This window comes from Portunus trituberculatus, chromosome 36 (genome assembly GCF_017591435.1).
Source record: "Portunus trituberculatus isolate SZX2019 chromosome 36, ASM1759143v1, whole genome shotgun sequence".
NCBI classification, from domain to species: Eukaryota; Metazoa; Arthropoda; class Malacostraca; order Decapoda; family Portunidae; genus Portunus; species Portunus trituberculatus.
The window spans coordinates 11,283,446-11,298,445 of record NC_059290.1 but is presented as its reverse complement, the minus strand read 5'-3'; the positions used below and the strand labels follow the sequence as shown (position 1 = coordinate 11,298,445).

Sequence of the window (15,000 nt, the reverse complement as noted above, 5' to 3'; positions counted from 1 at the left end):
GATAACGTAGAAATCGTGTTCACCTGTCACTAGAAAATTAAAAACACTCTTTAGAGAACCAGTCACTTCCACCCGAGCCTTTGGAATGCAGTGGAGAGCCAGAAAAGTGATGATTCAGAATAGTGAAACGAATTGATAATGGAGAAAAGGAACCGAGATTTGAGAACACAACTTTTGCAGACACAAGAGAGAGAGAGAGAGAGAGAGAGAGAGAGAGAGAGAGAGAGAGAGAGAGAGAGAGAGAGAGAGAGAGAATGATAAACGATAAAAAGAAGAATGTAGAGCATTTTATCACAGGTTAAGCCAAGACACGTGTACTAATGAGGCGTTGCTCCCGACAGCTCCGCCAAGCTCTCCTCGGCCGCGGCCCCGTCCAGAGCTACTTCGCCATGATCTCGGAGTTCCACAACCTGCACAACCTGATGGAGGAACGGCCGGCGGTGAGTTGGGGGTACTCCTGCTGGGATGCGGTGTGGCTCAGTGTGTGTTTACCGAGGGCGTGTGATGCTGCTGTTACTGCTGCTGCTGCTGCTGCTGCTGCTATAGTACTACTACTGCTACTGCTACTGCTACTACTACTACTACTACTACTACTACTACTACTACTACTACTACTACCACCACTGCCACTGCCACCATTACTACTACTACTACTACTACTACTACTACTACTACTACTACTGCTACTACTACTACTACCACTGCTGCCACCACCACCACCACTACTACCACCACAGCTGCTACCACTACCACCACCACTACTACCACTACTACTACTACTACTACTGCTGTTACTGCTACTACCACCACCACCACCACTACTACTACTACTACTATGTGTTGGGTTAAATTTCTAAATAGACACCGTTACTGGAGGAAATGTGGCCCTGTAATTGGTATAATGGCCGCCAGGTGTTGCAAGGAACGCGTGGCCGAGAGGTGGATTGAGGTAAGTGGCTGCCTGGGTTAATTTGCAACTAATTTAGTTGTTATTATATTCATGTTGGTTATGCGAAGGCTCAGATTAACCGTATTTTTCTCTTTTTCCCCTTCTTGCTCTTCTTTGCAGTTCTACATTGATCCCTCCACCTTAATCTTTGTCTCCTTCATCTTTCCCTCAAATGGTTCAATCTAGCAAAATATATTCAGGTTTTAGATGACACTGTTTTGACTTCTCTTTCAAGATTAGCATCACTGCATCTTGTGTCCCTTGCTTTTGTTGCCCTTGGCTGGTGCCCCTCAAACACACACACACACACACACACACACACACACACACACAAGGTGTTTCCGTTAACTCACATTTTTGTTCTACGGTGACAGGATATGGACAAATGGGAGCGGTTCCTTTCTCGCCCTGAAGTACGCCGCGCCTTGCATGTGGGCCACCGCTCTCTAACGACCCGGCGGAGGTGAAGTCGTATCTGCGGGAGGACACGATGAAAAGTATTGAGCCCTGGGTCGTGGAGGTGAGGCTGGAGTGTTGCGGGGGTGTTACTGGGTGTTGCTGGGGTGTTACTGGGGTGAGGCTCGGGTAAGGAGTGTGATATTCTTTGGTCAGTATTCAGAAACGTTTTTCTCTCTCATCACGATTGTTTTTAAAAGGCCACAGAGATGACCAACGGGGTTTTCAAGAGTGTTTCTCAGTTAGTAAAGCAGAAATCTTGTCTCTCTGCCTCTAGAACCGTAAAAGCACCTCAGAACACTCGTGTAAATTTAAATAAAGCCTCTTGAAACAGTGGAGGTGAAACACATAAGTGTTTGAGAATACAAGCCGTTGTATCTTGTCTTGATATGTGTAATGGTGAACGTAACACTAAAGCTTGTATTCCGAAACGCTTCTGTGCTTTACCTCCACTATTTAAAAAAAAAAATTATTTAAGTTTACACTATTTTTTTAAGGTATCTTTACGATTTTAGAGACAGACTGGCAAGATTTCTGCACTATTAGCTGCAGAAACACTCTTGAAAATCCCGCTAGCCATCTCTGTGGCCATGGAAAACAGTCGTGGTTGAGAGAGCAAAGCGCCTCTGAATAGTGGCCCACTCCCATTGCGTTTCTTATCGTAGTTTCTTGAGTTTTCTCCCTCCTCTTTGACAGTTTCTCTAAAATGAGTAGTTGTTGTCATGAGCAAGTCTCTTTCAGTTGTTTTCATCCCTCAGCTTCCTCCTGGTCCTCTGCCATATACATATTTCTCTCACAGTGACATCTACCATCTCCACTTTTAACTCTCTGGTTTTTCCTCTCGATTCTCTAGATTTCTCTTCTTTCTAGTCTTCTCCACACTCTTCTAATTCTATTCATGTCCCTCTCTTCTTATCACGACACCAAAACATTTCATCTTTTATCTCGATCCTCGCTACTTCCTAATGATTTCTTATTGACAAAACCAGAGATGTTTCGCTCCTTTGCATATCTCTCTTGTACCAGTCATTTATTCTTCCTTGCAGCATTAATTCTTCCTTTTTTCATGATACGTTTTGTCTTTCTGCAGCAAACAACTCATCTAAAAAAAAAGAAAATTGTAAATATTAGGAACATAAGTATAATCAAAAGAAATAAAAGGTAAAGTGAAATAATAATAAAATGGCCTAATACCCATGCCAGGGTGATGGCAAAAAAAAAAAAAAAAAAAAACACTCTCTGCACTCTCCACGCCGCTGTTTGAAAATAACTACTAATCTTGTGTTCTTCTCTTGTTATTACGTTACCAAAATATCTTTATCCTCTCGCTACTTCCCAACGGTTCCTACGCCCGTATTCAGAAGCGCCTTCCCCTCTCACTACGACTTCTAAGGTCACAGATATAATTAGCCGGGTTTTCAAGACTGTTTCTCCTTTTAATAAACTAGAAATCTTGCCAATCTATCTCCGGAACCATAAAAATACTCTTAAACCTTTCAGGGGACGCATTTTGGCCACGAGTTTTGAGTTTGATTCGACGACTTCATTTACATTAGGAAGGGTCTATAGAGGTCAGAAGATTGATTACCAGAGTCATCACTGTTTCAATCCCCCACATAAGCTTCTGAAGCTGTATAAGATCACCGTATAGTAAGCAAAATGAATATGAAAACGTGCCATGGTACTAAAGGAGCTAGAAACACGAGTACCTTGAAATGGAACCTTTGGAAAGCAGTGATGGTGAGAGAGCATAGAGTTTCAGAACACGGACGAGTTACCAAAACCATAGATCTTTCATTCCTTTACATCTTGTGTCTCCTTGCAGCTGTTGGAAAATAAGTATCGTGTTCTACTGTACAACGGGCAGCTAGACCTCACCTTCCCCTACCACGCCACGGAGAACCTGGTGAACCGCATGAACTGGACCAAAGTGGACCAGTATTTCGAAAGTTCCCGAGTGCCTTGGAGTGTTGGGCAACGGGTGGCTGGGTTTGTGAAGGCGGAGGGCGGTTTGGTGCGTGTGCTGATTCGCAACGCAGGATACTTCACAGCCCTCGACCAGCTGCTGTGGACTCTTGACATGATGCACAGGTTCACCCACAGCAAGCCATTCTTCTAAAGTGTTGTGGCTGTGGCTGAGACTGGTAGCGTCATTCCCTTCTGTGGCATCCGCTTTAAGACGCACCTCCGTTCCACTTCCTTGCGTCCATGTCCCAGTTTCTTTTTTCCCGTCCTTTTCTGAAGCACCAAGGCTCCTTCACTACTTTACAAAGGCTCTATAAGTGTAATGACGTTTTAAAAGGCATCGTTTTGTTTTCAGTAACAGGTTACCAAGATTTTTACTCTAAACAGGAGATACACTACCGTGAACCTTGCTATTTGTCTTTGTGGCTTTAGAAAATAGTTTAAGTTTAGATAACACAAGTTTTTAAGTGTATTTTTATGTTTTTAGTGACAAATTAACAAGGTTTTGTGTATATTATCACATAAGCACCCTTGGAAACCTCTGTGGCCTTGAAAAAAGTCATGGTGAAAAATTATTATTCTAGGTATTTTGCAAACTCAAACAACGGAGGTTAGAATAAAAATAGATAAATCAATAAATATAGGTTTACTTCTATTACTCGTAAACTTTATTGCAAATTTGTTCGAGACACATTGAACAAATAACACCCACCCACGCCCATCACCCATTATACACTCGTTGTTTTGTGGACAGTCCGGGGCGGGGAGGGCGTGCGTAACTCAGGGCAGGAGGGCGGAGGGGTCTGTGGGGAGCGGAGGTCAGAATCTTCCCCATCTATCTCAATATCAATCAATTCTGAGTCCCAAAGTTCGGAGAATTCAGAATGGGACTCCGATATCAAGTCCTCCTCCACTTCAGGATCTTCTAACTCGGGGTCTAGCAATTCAGGGTCCGAAAGATCGATTAATTCCTCCTCCTCCTCTTCTTCCTCCTCCTCCTCCTCGTCCGGATCCGATGAGGAGGCGGCAGCGGTTTCGTTCGGACTAGTCACCTCGTACACGGGCGAACTGTGGTCTATTGTATCCGATTCTGGCATTTCAATATCCTGTAAGTCTGAGTCTGTCATTTCCAGGGAGGAGAATTGGGAGGAGGACATGGTGGTGGTGGTGGTGGTCCAGTTATCAAGGACGGTGGATGTCTTTACTTATTCACTTCTTCCACTGACTTCCCTCACTCTCGATTACGAAGGAGATTGATATCTTTTCTCTCTCTCTCTCTCTCTCTCTCTCTCCTGGCTAGCTGTCTTTTCTCCTTCACTGCTCTCCTTCACCGTCAGTTATGAATGAAGACGGTTATGGTTATCACTGTACCACTCCTTCACCTCTTTCCTTCATCGTATCTCATTGATGAAAGAAGATAACTGATAACATTCTCGTGGTTCCTAAGTCCATTCACTCCTTCGTCAGGTATCAAGGGGGCTGGGCTACTAAGGGGTTATCAGTTACCCAGTCTCCTTCACAGTTATCAAGAGGTAGAGGGAAAGAGGGAACTATTATTATGTCCTTGTGCTTCTATCTACTCCTTCCACTGACCGCCTTCCTTCACCAGCCTTCCTCGGTTACTCTCACGAGAGACTGGTGGTCGTGACTCTTGCCTGAGGGAGTAGCAAGGCAGCTTTAGTGTGTGTGTGTGTGTGTGTGTGTGTGTGTGTGTGTGTAAGCGCACTCCTTCTACACAAGCCTCCAGCAGAATTTTACCAGTGGAGATTAAAGATAGTGTACATGGTTTTCTCTTACATTATAGGTGGGAAGGAAAGTCTTGTGTAAAGATGCCAAAGGGAGGAGGAGAGGCGATTAAGAGCATTTAGCAAGAAAGGGATAGATAGCAAGACTGTAGCTGAAATGTTCAATGAGAGAGAGAGAGAGAGAGAGAGAGAGAGAGAGAGAGAGAGAGAGAGAGAGATTTATAACATAACATAACATAAATAATAGGATAACAAAGGGCCACCAGGGCCCATCTAGGTTATCCTGTATCAGTCGCACAGCGACCTCGTCATCAGTACTTAAAGATACACTTACAAGTACACAATACATTATATACTAATTCTAAATATTTGGCCCATTAACAGGGCTAAGTCCTGCAGCGAATTCCTCTACAATCTGTGATCCCCATACATGGGGATCATGTCTTGTTTAACTATAGTAAATTTCTTATAAAACTATCATGCAGCGCTATACATAATTATAAATCTAATAAATTTAAGTGCTTATCTAATCTGTTTTTAAACATTGTCAAACTAGTGCTATTTACAACCGTCTCTGGCAATGCATTCCAGAAGTCTACCACCCTATGACTAAAGAAATATTTTCTTATATCTAACCTGCAGCCTTGCTTTCTAATCTTCCTGCCATGATTTCTAGTCCTACTTCCCTCCTCTAAGGTAAAGAAAGATCTCACATCTATGTAGTTTGTATCTGAGAACATTTTAAATAACTCTATCATATCCCTCTTATACATCTCCTCTCAAATGAAAACATGTTTAATTCCTTTAATCTATCTCTATACTCCAGGCGCTTTAATGCTGGTATCATCCTAGTTGCTCTTCTCTGAACTGCTTCTAACATGTTGATATCCTGCCTATAGTGGGGTGACCAGGCCTGTATGCAATACTCTAAATGGGGCCTAACATAGGAATTATATAAGCTACGCACCACTTCCTTACTTTTATAACTAACATTTCTATTTATAAAACCCAGGATCCTATTTGCCCTATTTCTTGCTTCTAAACATTGCTTTGAAAATTTCATAGTCCTGTCTATCACTACTCCTAAATCCTTTCCTTCCTCTACTGCCTCTAGCCAACATCCCTCCATCTCATAGTTAAAGTTTGTGTTGTCTTTACCTAAATGCATAACCTGACACTTTTAGAATTAAACTCCATCTGCCACCTGTCTGCCCATGCTATCAGCCTGTCCAGGTCTCGTTGTATTCTGTAATTGTCCTTTTCACCCTGTACTGCACATGCTATCTTAGTATCATCTGCAAACTTTGATACTTTGCTACTAATTCCTATATCTAAATCGTTAATGTACACCAAGAAAAGAAGAGGTCCTAGCACTGATCCTTGGGGTACCCCACTAACCACTTCCTTCCACTCAGAGAGAGAGAGAGAGAGAGAAATTGATTGATACATTTATTGTTGAATTAATAATTACAACAAAGGAGGAGGATGGGCCTTGACACCAACTCCCTGGGCAGAGAGAGAGAGAGAGAGAGAATCGTGTATATGTAGATGCAGACTGAAGTTTCATGTATTGTTTGCTTCAAATTTTCATCTACTTATCTATGTGTCTATCTATCTATCTATCTATCAATCTGTCTATTTCCCTTACAAAGGACTGAGGAAGAAATACAACCATCTGCCACACAAAGACCAAGATCAAAGCAATAGAAATCAGCTGAGAGGACGCCCACCTGTCCACTTTCCTATTTTCCTTTATTTTTCACCACCAGCTCTGTTCCCAAGCTGTGGACTGAGACAGGTGCAACGAGGACTCTTTTCCCGCCAGGTGAGCGTAGAAATTAATGTGTGTGAGAGGAAGAAGCGGAAATATAAAGACAAAACAGAAGTGAGGGAGGAGGAAGAAGAGGAAGAGGAAAAAGATCGGTGTGTTATTGCTTATTTATTTTGTTTCCGTCTGAATACTGATTCCTTCCTTAACTTGTCTCCATTTTCTTTAGAAGAGGAAGGCAAATAGGTGATGATGGAGGGGGAGGAGAGAAACACAGGCCTAGAACAGAAGAAGGGAGAGGAACAAGTACAAGGGAAACAGGAGAAAAAAGAAGTGAAGGAAATGAAAGCCAAAGAGAAGAAAGGAGGTGAAGAAACAGTGGAAGATGATGAGGAGGAGGATTCAGAGGAAGAGGAAGAGGAGGAACCGAAGTTGAAGTACGAGAGAGTCTCTGGCGACCTGCGTGACATTCTGAAGAGAGACGCGGCCACTTGTATCGCTGCTAACTCCAAGGTAACGCCCCTCATTGGTAACACTAAGGTAACACCTCTCACTGGTAACTCTAAGGTAACACTCCTGACTGATAACACTAAGGTAACATTCCTGACTGGTAACTAAGGTAACACTTCTGACTGGTAACTCTAAGGTAACACTCCTGATTGGTAACACTGAGGTAACTGGTGATTGGTAACTCTTAGGTAACACTCCTTGGTACCTAAGATAACAGTAATTTTAAAGAATCTTACCAACAGCTCATTTCTGGATGAAACTTTGTTTTTGATAGATTTTGAATGAATCAGCATGTCGTTTCCATTGCAAACCAGTATTTAAAAAAATTTCCCTTCCCCCCTTGTCCTGTGTGAATTGCCACCTCTGCTGGTTATGTCATCCTATTTTAGCTTATCTGTTTAACCAAAACTAACCTAACTCTAAGGTAACCTAACCTAATCTAGTTGAGGCGACACGCACCACTGATACGTCTTCCTCAGAACAAATAAACTTTATCTAATCCCATTGAACTGACCTAACCAAAGCAAACTAACCTAACCTGAGTGGCAATGCTAAGAAATTATTATGAAGTTGTTACCTCATTTCCCTTCGTAAAATCTGGCGATACGTTGGAAGTAATAAGGCAACGTCCTGCATGTTCAGATATCTTCCATATATAGGTTCGAATAGAGTTGCTTCTCTCCACAAACCACTCTGATTGGCTAGATTTATCATGTATTATTTTTATTGGTCAGTGGCTGCTTGTTCAAACAAAAGAACCAATCATCGTCATTCATTTCACATGTGCACAAATAATGTGACAATACGCACACAAGAACAAACACACCTAACTGCGTTCCTCAGTGCCTGGCAGTCCATCACATAGACAGGTGTTACTCACTTTCCCCAAAAAGTGGTAAATTTTATTAAATTCTTATCAACGTTTTAAACAATTTGCGATGGCTATGTATGGGCTCAAATCACTCAGAATAAAAAACTTCATAAGATGAGAGGGGTCACAAAAGCCATGTTGCTGTTGGTGTAAAAGTATAATACCGGTAACACTGCTGACTAGTAACACTGTTGAAACCTCAGCCTTCACCATCACTTACATCAGGGGACAGCTGGGGTGAGTGGTGGGGCAGTGTGAGGGGCCTTGCTGTGGGTGTGTGTGTCCTGTGGTACTGTGTGGAGGGTGGCAAGGCAGTCCTAACTTAAAAGGGATGTCAGTAATTTCCTGGTTGACTCAATTGGTTGGTTATCCCTTATTACTATGGTTAGGCATATGGAAAAATAAATAGATAAATAAAGGTGTGAGGTCTTTGGAAGAAGCAAGAATTCATCTATATTTATCATTATATTAATGAGAGCATGGTCAAATGGTGAGATATGTATGAAAAATGTAAAAGTATCACTTCTTAGAATCTGAGAGGGAATTGTACTCATAAATGCAAGGGAAGCAAGGAGGAAGGGACAAACTGCTGGAGAGAGCGTGGTAGTGGAAACCTTAACCCCTTCAGTACCGTGACGCATTTCCATTTTTCATTCTGGTGACTGCTGGTGACTTTACACAGCTTCAGAAACTTATGTGGGGGATTAGAATAATGAAGACTGTGGCCATTAATCTTATGACCTCCATAGACCTTTTCTAATGTCAATAAAATCTTCTAATCATACTTAAATCTCGAGCTAGAAATGTGTCCCTGTACTGAAGGGGTTAATAGCCACTGTGGTGAGGTGTAGCATAGTGGGCTGCAAGACTGTACCTTTCCGCCAGGGCCTAACAGGGGATAATAGCGTGAATGGTGTGTGTTGGAGTGTGTGGTTGTTATTATTATTATTATTAATGGTGATGTTAATTTGTATCAATTTTAAAGCTTCTGATATTGAGAATTGTGGAGAAGATATAGATCAAGAATCAATCTCTCTCTCTCTCTCTCTCTCTCTCTCTCTCTCTCTCTCTCTCTCTCTCTCTCTCTCTCTCTCTCTCTCTCTCTCTCTCTCTCAGCTGATAATCGTGGGCACCAGCTGGGGCAGGATCCATGTTCTGGACCACCAAGGGAACAAGGTGCGGGAATTTGCCTCTCACAATTCCCCAGTGACGCAGCTTGACCTGGACGCCAATGGGGACTACATCGCCTCCTGCTGCCGTGACAGAAGGGTGTGTGTATTTACCTAGTTGTATTTACTTAGTTGTAGTTTTACAGTGCCTGGCCTTTACGCTCGTGTGGCCCCGTCTCCATATCTACACTTATCCAATCTTTCTTAAAAACTATGCACACTCGTTGCTGACACCTCTTCTTCACTCAAACTGTTCCACGTCTCAACACATCTTTGTGGGAAACTATATTTTTTAACATCTCTCAGACATCTTCCTTTTCACAGCTTTTGACTATGCGATCTTGTGCTTCTAATGTCATATTCTTCTCTCAGGATCAGTTTCTCAGTGTGTGTGTGTGTGTGTGTGTGTGTGTGTGTGTGTGTGTGTGTGTGTGTGTGTGTGTGTGTGTGTGTGTGTGTGTTTAGTTTTTCTGTTATTCATTTTTTTGTATGTTTGTGTGTGTTTGTAGTGTTTGTTTGTTGTTTTTCTCTTTAGTTTTTCTTTAGTGTTTATTTTTGTTTATTTTTTTTATCTACTATCACTACTACTACTACTACTACTACTACTACTACTACTACTACTACTACTACTACTACTACTACTACTACTACTACCACCACCACCACCACTATCACTGCCACTACTACTACAATTTCTTCTATTATAATTTCTACTACTATTACTACTACAACCACTCTACTACTATTATTACTATACTACCACCACCACCACCCCACCACCACCACCACCACCACCACCTCCACCCGCAGGTAGTGGTGCAGGGGCTGTACACCGCAGAGAACTCCCACACACTGGTCCTGGAGGCTCCTGTGCGCTGTGTGGCCCTCGACCCATTGTACTATAAGCCCAGATCTGGCCGGCGCTTTGTTGTCGGTGAGAGAGAGAAAGAGAGAGAGAGAGGAATTTTGTTTTATTGTTTTGTTCATTAATGTTTGAATTTTTTCTGTTTCTAATTATGGCTAGTGTTAATTAAGAGAGAGAGAGAGAGAGAGAGAGGGGTTTTAATTCTACTCCATGAAGTTTTGTGAAATATTGAACTCACTCTATCTTTCCTAACACTACTACTACTTCTCCTCCTCCTCCTCCTCCTCCTCCTCCTCCTCCTCCTCCTCCTCCTCCTCCTCCTCCTCCTCCTCCTCCTGCTCCTCCTGGAAATGCGCTAATGTCACGCCAATATTCAAGAAGGGCAACAAAAGTGATGCTGGTAATTATAGACCCATCAGTCTCACCTCGGTAGTTATAAAAATACTAGAAAAAATAATTATAGACAAAATGATTTCCTTTCCAGACAGCCACACATTGATATTAGACTCACAACATGGTTTCAGGAACAACAGATCATGCCTAACGAATCTCCTAGAATTTTTCAACGACATATTCTCTAATTATGATGACAGAGCTCCATCCGACATAATTTATCTTGACTTCAGGAAAGCTTTTGACACAGTCCCACACAAACGTCTCTTAATTAAACTGAAAGCCCACGAGCAGTTGTGTGGATGGATTGATAGTTGGCTAACTAATAGAAAGCAAAGAGTTGTTATTAACGGAGAAGCTTCCGACTGGCTTCAAGTTACGAGTGGTGTTCCCCAGGGTTCAGTTTTGGGTCCATTGCTTTTTTTGATATACATAAATGATTTAGACTGCGGCATCGTATCAAAAATATCAAAATTCGCCGACGACACTAAACTAGGTAGCAAAGTATGCACAAGAGACGATTGTGATGCCATCCAGCGGGATTTAGACATCCTTAGTAGCTGGAGCAATAAATGGCTATTAAATTTTAATGCAGATAAGTGCAAAGTAATGCACATCGGCCTAAACAATGTGAAAAATAATTACAAATTACATGGACGTAACTTAATTAAAGTCACTGAAGAAAAGGACCTGGGAGTACTCATAACAAATGACTTAAAATGTGCTGCACAGTGTTCGGCCGCTAGTCGTAAAGCTAACACTGTTTTAGGATTTATCGCACGTAATTTTGATTATAAAACACCTGAAGTCTTTATACATCATTAGTGAGACCACATTTGGAATACGCGGTTCAGTTCTGGTCTCCATGTTATCAAAAAGACATTAATAAATTAGAGAGCGTTCAAAGACGATTAACGAAACTAATCCCCGGAATACGTGGCCTGTCATATGAAGAACGTCTCAAAAGACTAGATGTTCTCCCTCAGAGATCATCGCATCCGAGGTGACCTCATTCAAACGTTTAAAATACTTAAAAATATAGATAAGATCGACTATGAAAATCTTTTTGAGCTTTCGCAATCAGTAACGAGAAATAACGGCTTGAAGCTTAAAGGACAGCGATTTAATACTGATTTGCGAAGAAACTTTTTTAACGTAAGACTAGTTGAACACTGGAACAAGCTGCCAGCGTCCGTCGTCCAAGTTAACACGGTAGCTACGTTCAAAAGTAAATTAGACAAGTTTTATAAAGAAAATGGTTTCCGATAATTTTTTTTTCTTTTAGCGATAGTAGTAGTTACACTAGATACCTCTTTTTCTTAGCGATAGTAGTAGTTACATTAGTACTCTCTTTTTTCCCATCTTTCCTGTGTAAATTTCCCGATTGTCCTTCTCAGCAGTCGGGGTGTATTTTTCGTCTTATTTCTTGCCGGGTGACGCCGAAGGGAGTGGTGGGTGGGGAGGAGCTTCATCTGTTCTATCCTTACCTCCTACTAAGTATGTAGCTTCTGTACGTGTAGTTTAGTAAACGAGTGACCTCGTCATAGGTCACAAGGCCTCCTGTCACTCGTCTTTCCTATGTATTCCTCCTCCTCCTCCTCCTCCTCCTTCATTTTCATCATCTTATTCTTCTTCATCATTATCATCATCATTACCTCGCCAGGCACCACCAAACTGACGCTGTATGAGAAGGCATTGTTTGGTCAGCTGCGGAGTTCGGTGTTGGCTGAGGGTGGCGGGGCAGGGCCAGTGAGGGCCATGCGCTGGGCTGGGCAGTTCCTTGCCTGGGCCACAGACTCTGGGGTGCGGGTGACGGACATGGCCACCAAGAGCATCATCACACTGATCAAGAGAGACCATAGTGTTGTGTAAGTAAGTGTGTGTGTGTGTGTGTGTGTGTGTGTGTGTTATTTAGTGTGCGTTTAGTGTGTTTTTTGCTTTTACTTTTTTTTTTTATTTGTTTTCTTGTTTAGTGTATTTATTTATTTATTTTTATTTTATTTATTTATTTTTTTTATATATTTAGTGTGTTACTTTTTTTCAAATTTATTTTGTAGTTTAGTGCTTTAGTGTGTTTATCTATTCAACTGTTTGGGGACTGGCACCACAGTGGGCCTTTTTTATCACAATTATTTTTTCTTTGTTGCCCTTGGCCAGTCTTCCCTCTTACATTAGAATTTTTTTTTTATTTATTTCCTCTATATCAAGTGTATATTTGGCCTACTCTTGGCATTCCCTCTACAAAAGAATGCCTACTTTCACTTACTATCATTATATCAGTGAAGCGGTGAACTCTCTGGTTTGACATGTAGACTTTCAACAGACCAGAGGAATGAAGACTACAGAGAACAAGGAGGCAGTGTGAGATAAAACTGCTCTGTTTATTTTTTTACTCCTCCTCCTCTTCTTCCTTTCACTCAATATAATCCCCTTCAGTACTGGGATACATTTTGACCTTGAGTTCTGCATGTGATTAGACAATTTTATTTACATTAGAAAGGGTCTACGATGGTCAGAAGATTAAGGCCACAGTCTTCTCTACTTCAATCCCCACATAAGTTTCTGAAGCTGTATAAAATCACCAAATAGTAAGCACAGTGAATATGGAAATGCATCATGGTACTGAAGGGGTCAATCACACACCAGTCAGAAACACTTATTTTTGTTTCCTCAGCTGGTCGAACAGTGCTCTCGCTAGAAATTAGGAAGTTTAATCCTTGAAGCACATGTTTTTTTTTTTTTTTTTTTTTTTTTTTTTGTGGATGTTTTATTCGTATTGGGTGAATGGTTTCTTGTTCTGAAAGGGTTAATGCACCACCACCACCACTACTACTACTACTACTACTACTACTACTACTACTACTACTACTACTACTACTACTACCACCAGTGACACCTATTACTACTACTACAACAGCAGTCATTACAACTACTATTATTGCCACCACCACCACCACCACAGCAACAACAACAACAACAACAACAACAACAACAACAACAACAACAACACCTTAACAAACCTCTCTTTAAAGTCTCCCAGGTGAGCAGTACCCACCTCACCTGTGCTGGGCTAATGAACAGACTCTCCTGGTGGGCTGGGGTGATTCTGTCAAGGTGTGCAGGGTGAGAGTGCGTTCCACCCCACACACACCTCACCTCACTCCTGCACCTGTCTCTCTGCCTCTGCATTACCTTGAGATTGGTGAGTGTGTTGTGAGGTTTGAGTGTAGATTGGTTTGTGTGTTGTGAGGTTTGAGTGTAGATTGGTTTGTGTGTTGTGAGGTTTGAGTGTAGATTGGTTTGTGTGCTGTGAGGTTTGAGTGTAGATTGGTGAGTGTGTTGTGAGGTTTGAGTGTAGATTGGTTTGTGTGTTGTGAGGTTTGAGTGTAGATCGGTTTGTGTGCAGTACTGAAGGAGTTGAGAGTGCTTTTTAAAGAGTGTGTTAGGGTTGGTATGGTGGTGAGAGGTGAATGGAATAGTGATGATGTTAATGGTGAGTCATTAGGAACATTTTGAAAAGATTGGACTATTTGTGTTGGTGAGAGGTGAGAGTTGGTAGCCTTGCTTCATGTAGGGACTCACATTTTTGTCTGGTGGCCCCTTGCACTTTTTTTTTTTATCTTGTGGTCTTGAAATATACATAATGGCTCTTTTTTTTAAATCTTGTTATGCTTCTAAAATGCACATGAATGATTTTGTTATTCTCTTACGCTCTTAGAATAGACATAATTTTCCTTCCTTTTCCTGTGTTCTTGAAATGCAAATAACTTTCTTTTTCTTATATTCTTCAAACAGATTTCCCTGCCTGCTTCTGTATTTCCATCTTCCTGTGACCTGAATTTATTTAAGAGACAGGTTTCAAGACATTTACAGCATCTCATTTATTTAAGGGACAGGTTCCAAGGCATTTACAGCATTTATTTAAGAGACAGGTTTATAGCATTTATTTAAGAGACAGGTTCCAAGACATTTACAGCATCTCATTTATTTAAGAGACAGATTCCAAGGCATTTACAGCATTTATTTAAGAGACAGGTTCCAAGACATTTATTTAAGAGACAGGTTTACAGCATTTATTTAAGAGACAGGTTCCAAGACATTTATTTAAGAGATAGGTTTACAGCATTTATTTAAGAGACAGGTTCCAAGACATTTACAGCATCTCATTCTCTTGACCAGCTCTCTTGGACTTGCTAGGGGACTTTTTGTTTGTGTTTGTTGGCCTTGGCCAGTTTTCCTCTCTTAATATTAAAAAGGAAACATACAGCCTTTTCTTTATTTTTCTGTGTAGATGGGAAAAAGAAATCAT

At 41.4% G+C, this 15,000-nt stretch overlaps 2 protein-coding genes across 2 annotated transcripts in view; both read left to right on the top strand.

Annotated features, from left to right (window-relative positions):
- The window catches only part of LOC123513585 (venom serine carboxypeptidase-like), a 7,981-nt gene extending 4,095 nt beyond the window's left edge, over nt 1–3,886 (top strand). Inside the window, 4 exon segments of the mRNA XM_045270835.1 lie at nt 342–440; nt 1,324–1,393; nt 1,396–1,469; nt 3,231–3,886. Of these exon segments, the coding sequence (XP_045126770.1) occupies nt 342–440; nt 1,324–1,393; nt 1,396–1,469; nt 3,231–3,524 (537 nt within the window). The 3' untranslated portion in view covers nt 3,525–3,886.
- A 2,806-nt stretch (nt 3,887–6,692) lies between these two features.
- LOC123513642 (vacuolar protein sorting-associated protein 41 homolog) overlaps nt 6,693–15,000 on the top strand; it is a 20,086-nt gene continuing 11,778 nt past the window's right edge. The window contains exons 1-6 of the mRNA XM_045270918.1: nt 6,693–6,940; nt 7,113–7,396; nt 9,381–9,533; nt 10,244–10,367; nt 12,355–12,559; nt 13,724–13,893. Coding sequence (XP_045126853.1) covers nt 7,133–7,396; nt 9,381–9,533; nt 10,244–10,367; nt 12,355–12,559; nt 13,724–13,893 — 916 coding nt within the window. The 5' untranslated portion in view covers nt 6,693–6,940; nt 7,113–7,132. The remainder of the gene's footprint in view (nt 6,941–7,112; nt 7,397–9,380; nt 9,534–10,243; nt 10,368–12,354; nt 12,560–13,723; nt 13,894–15,000) is intronic.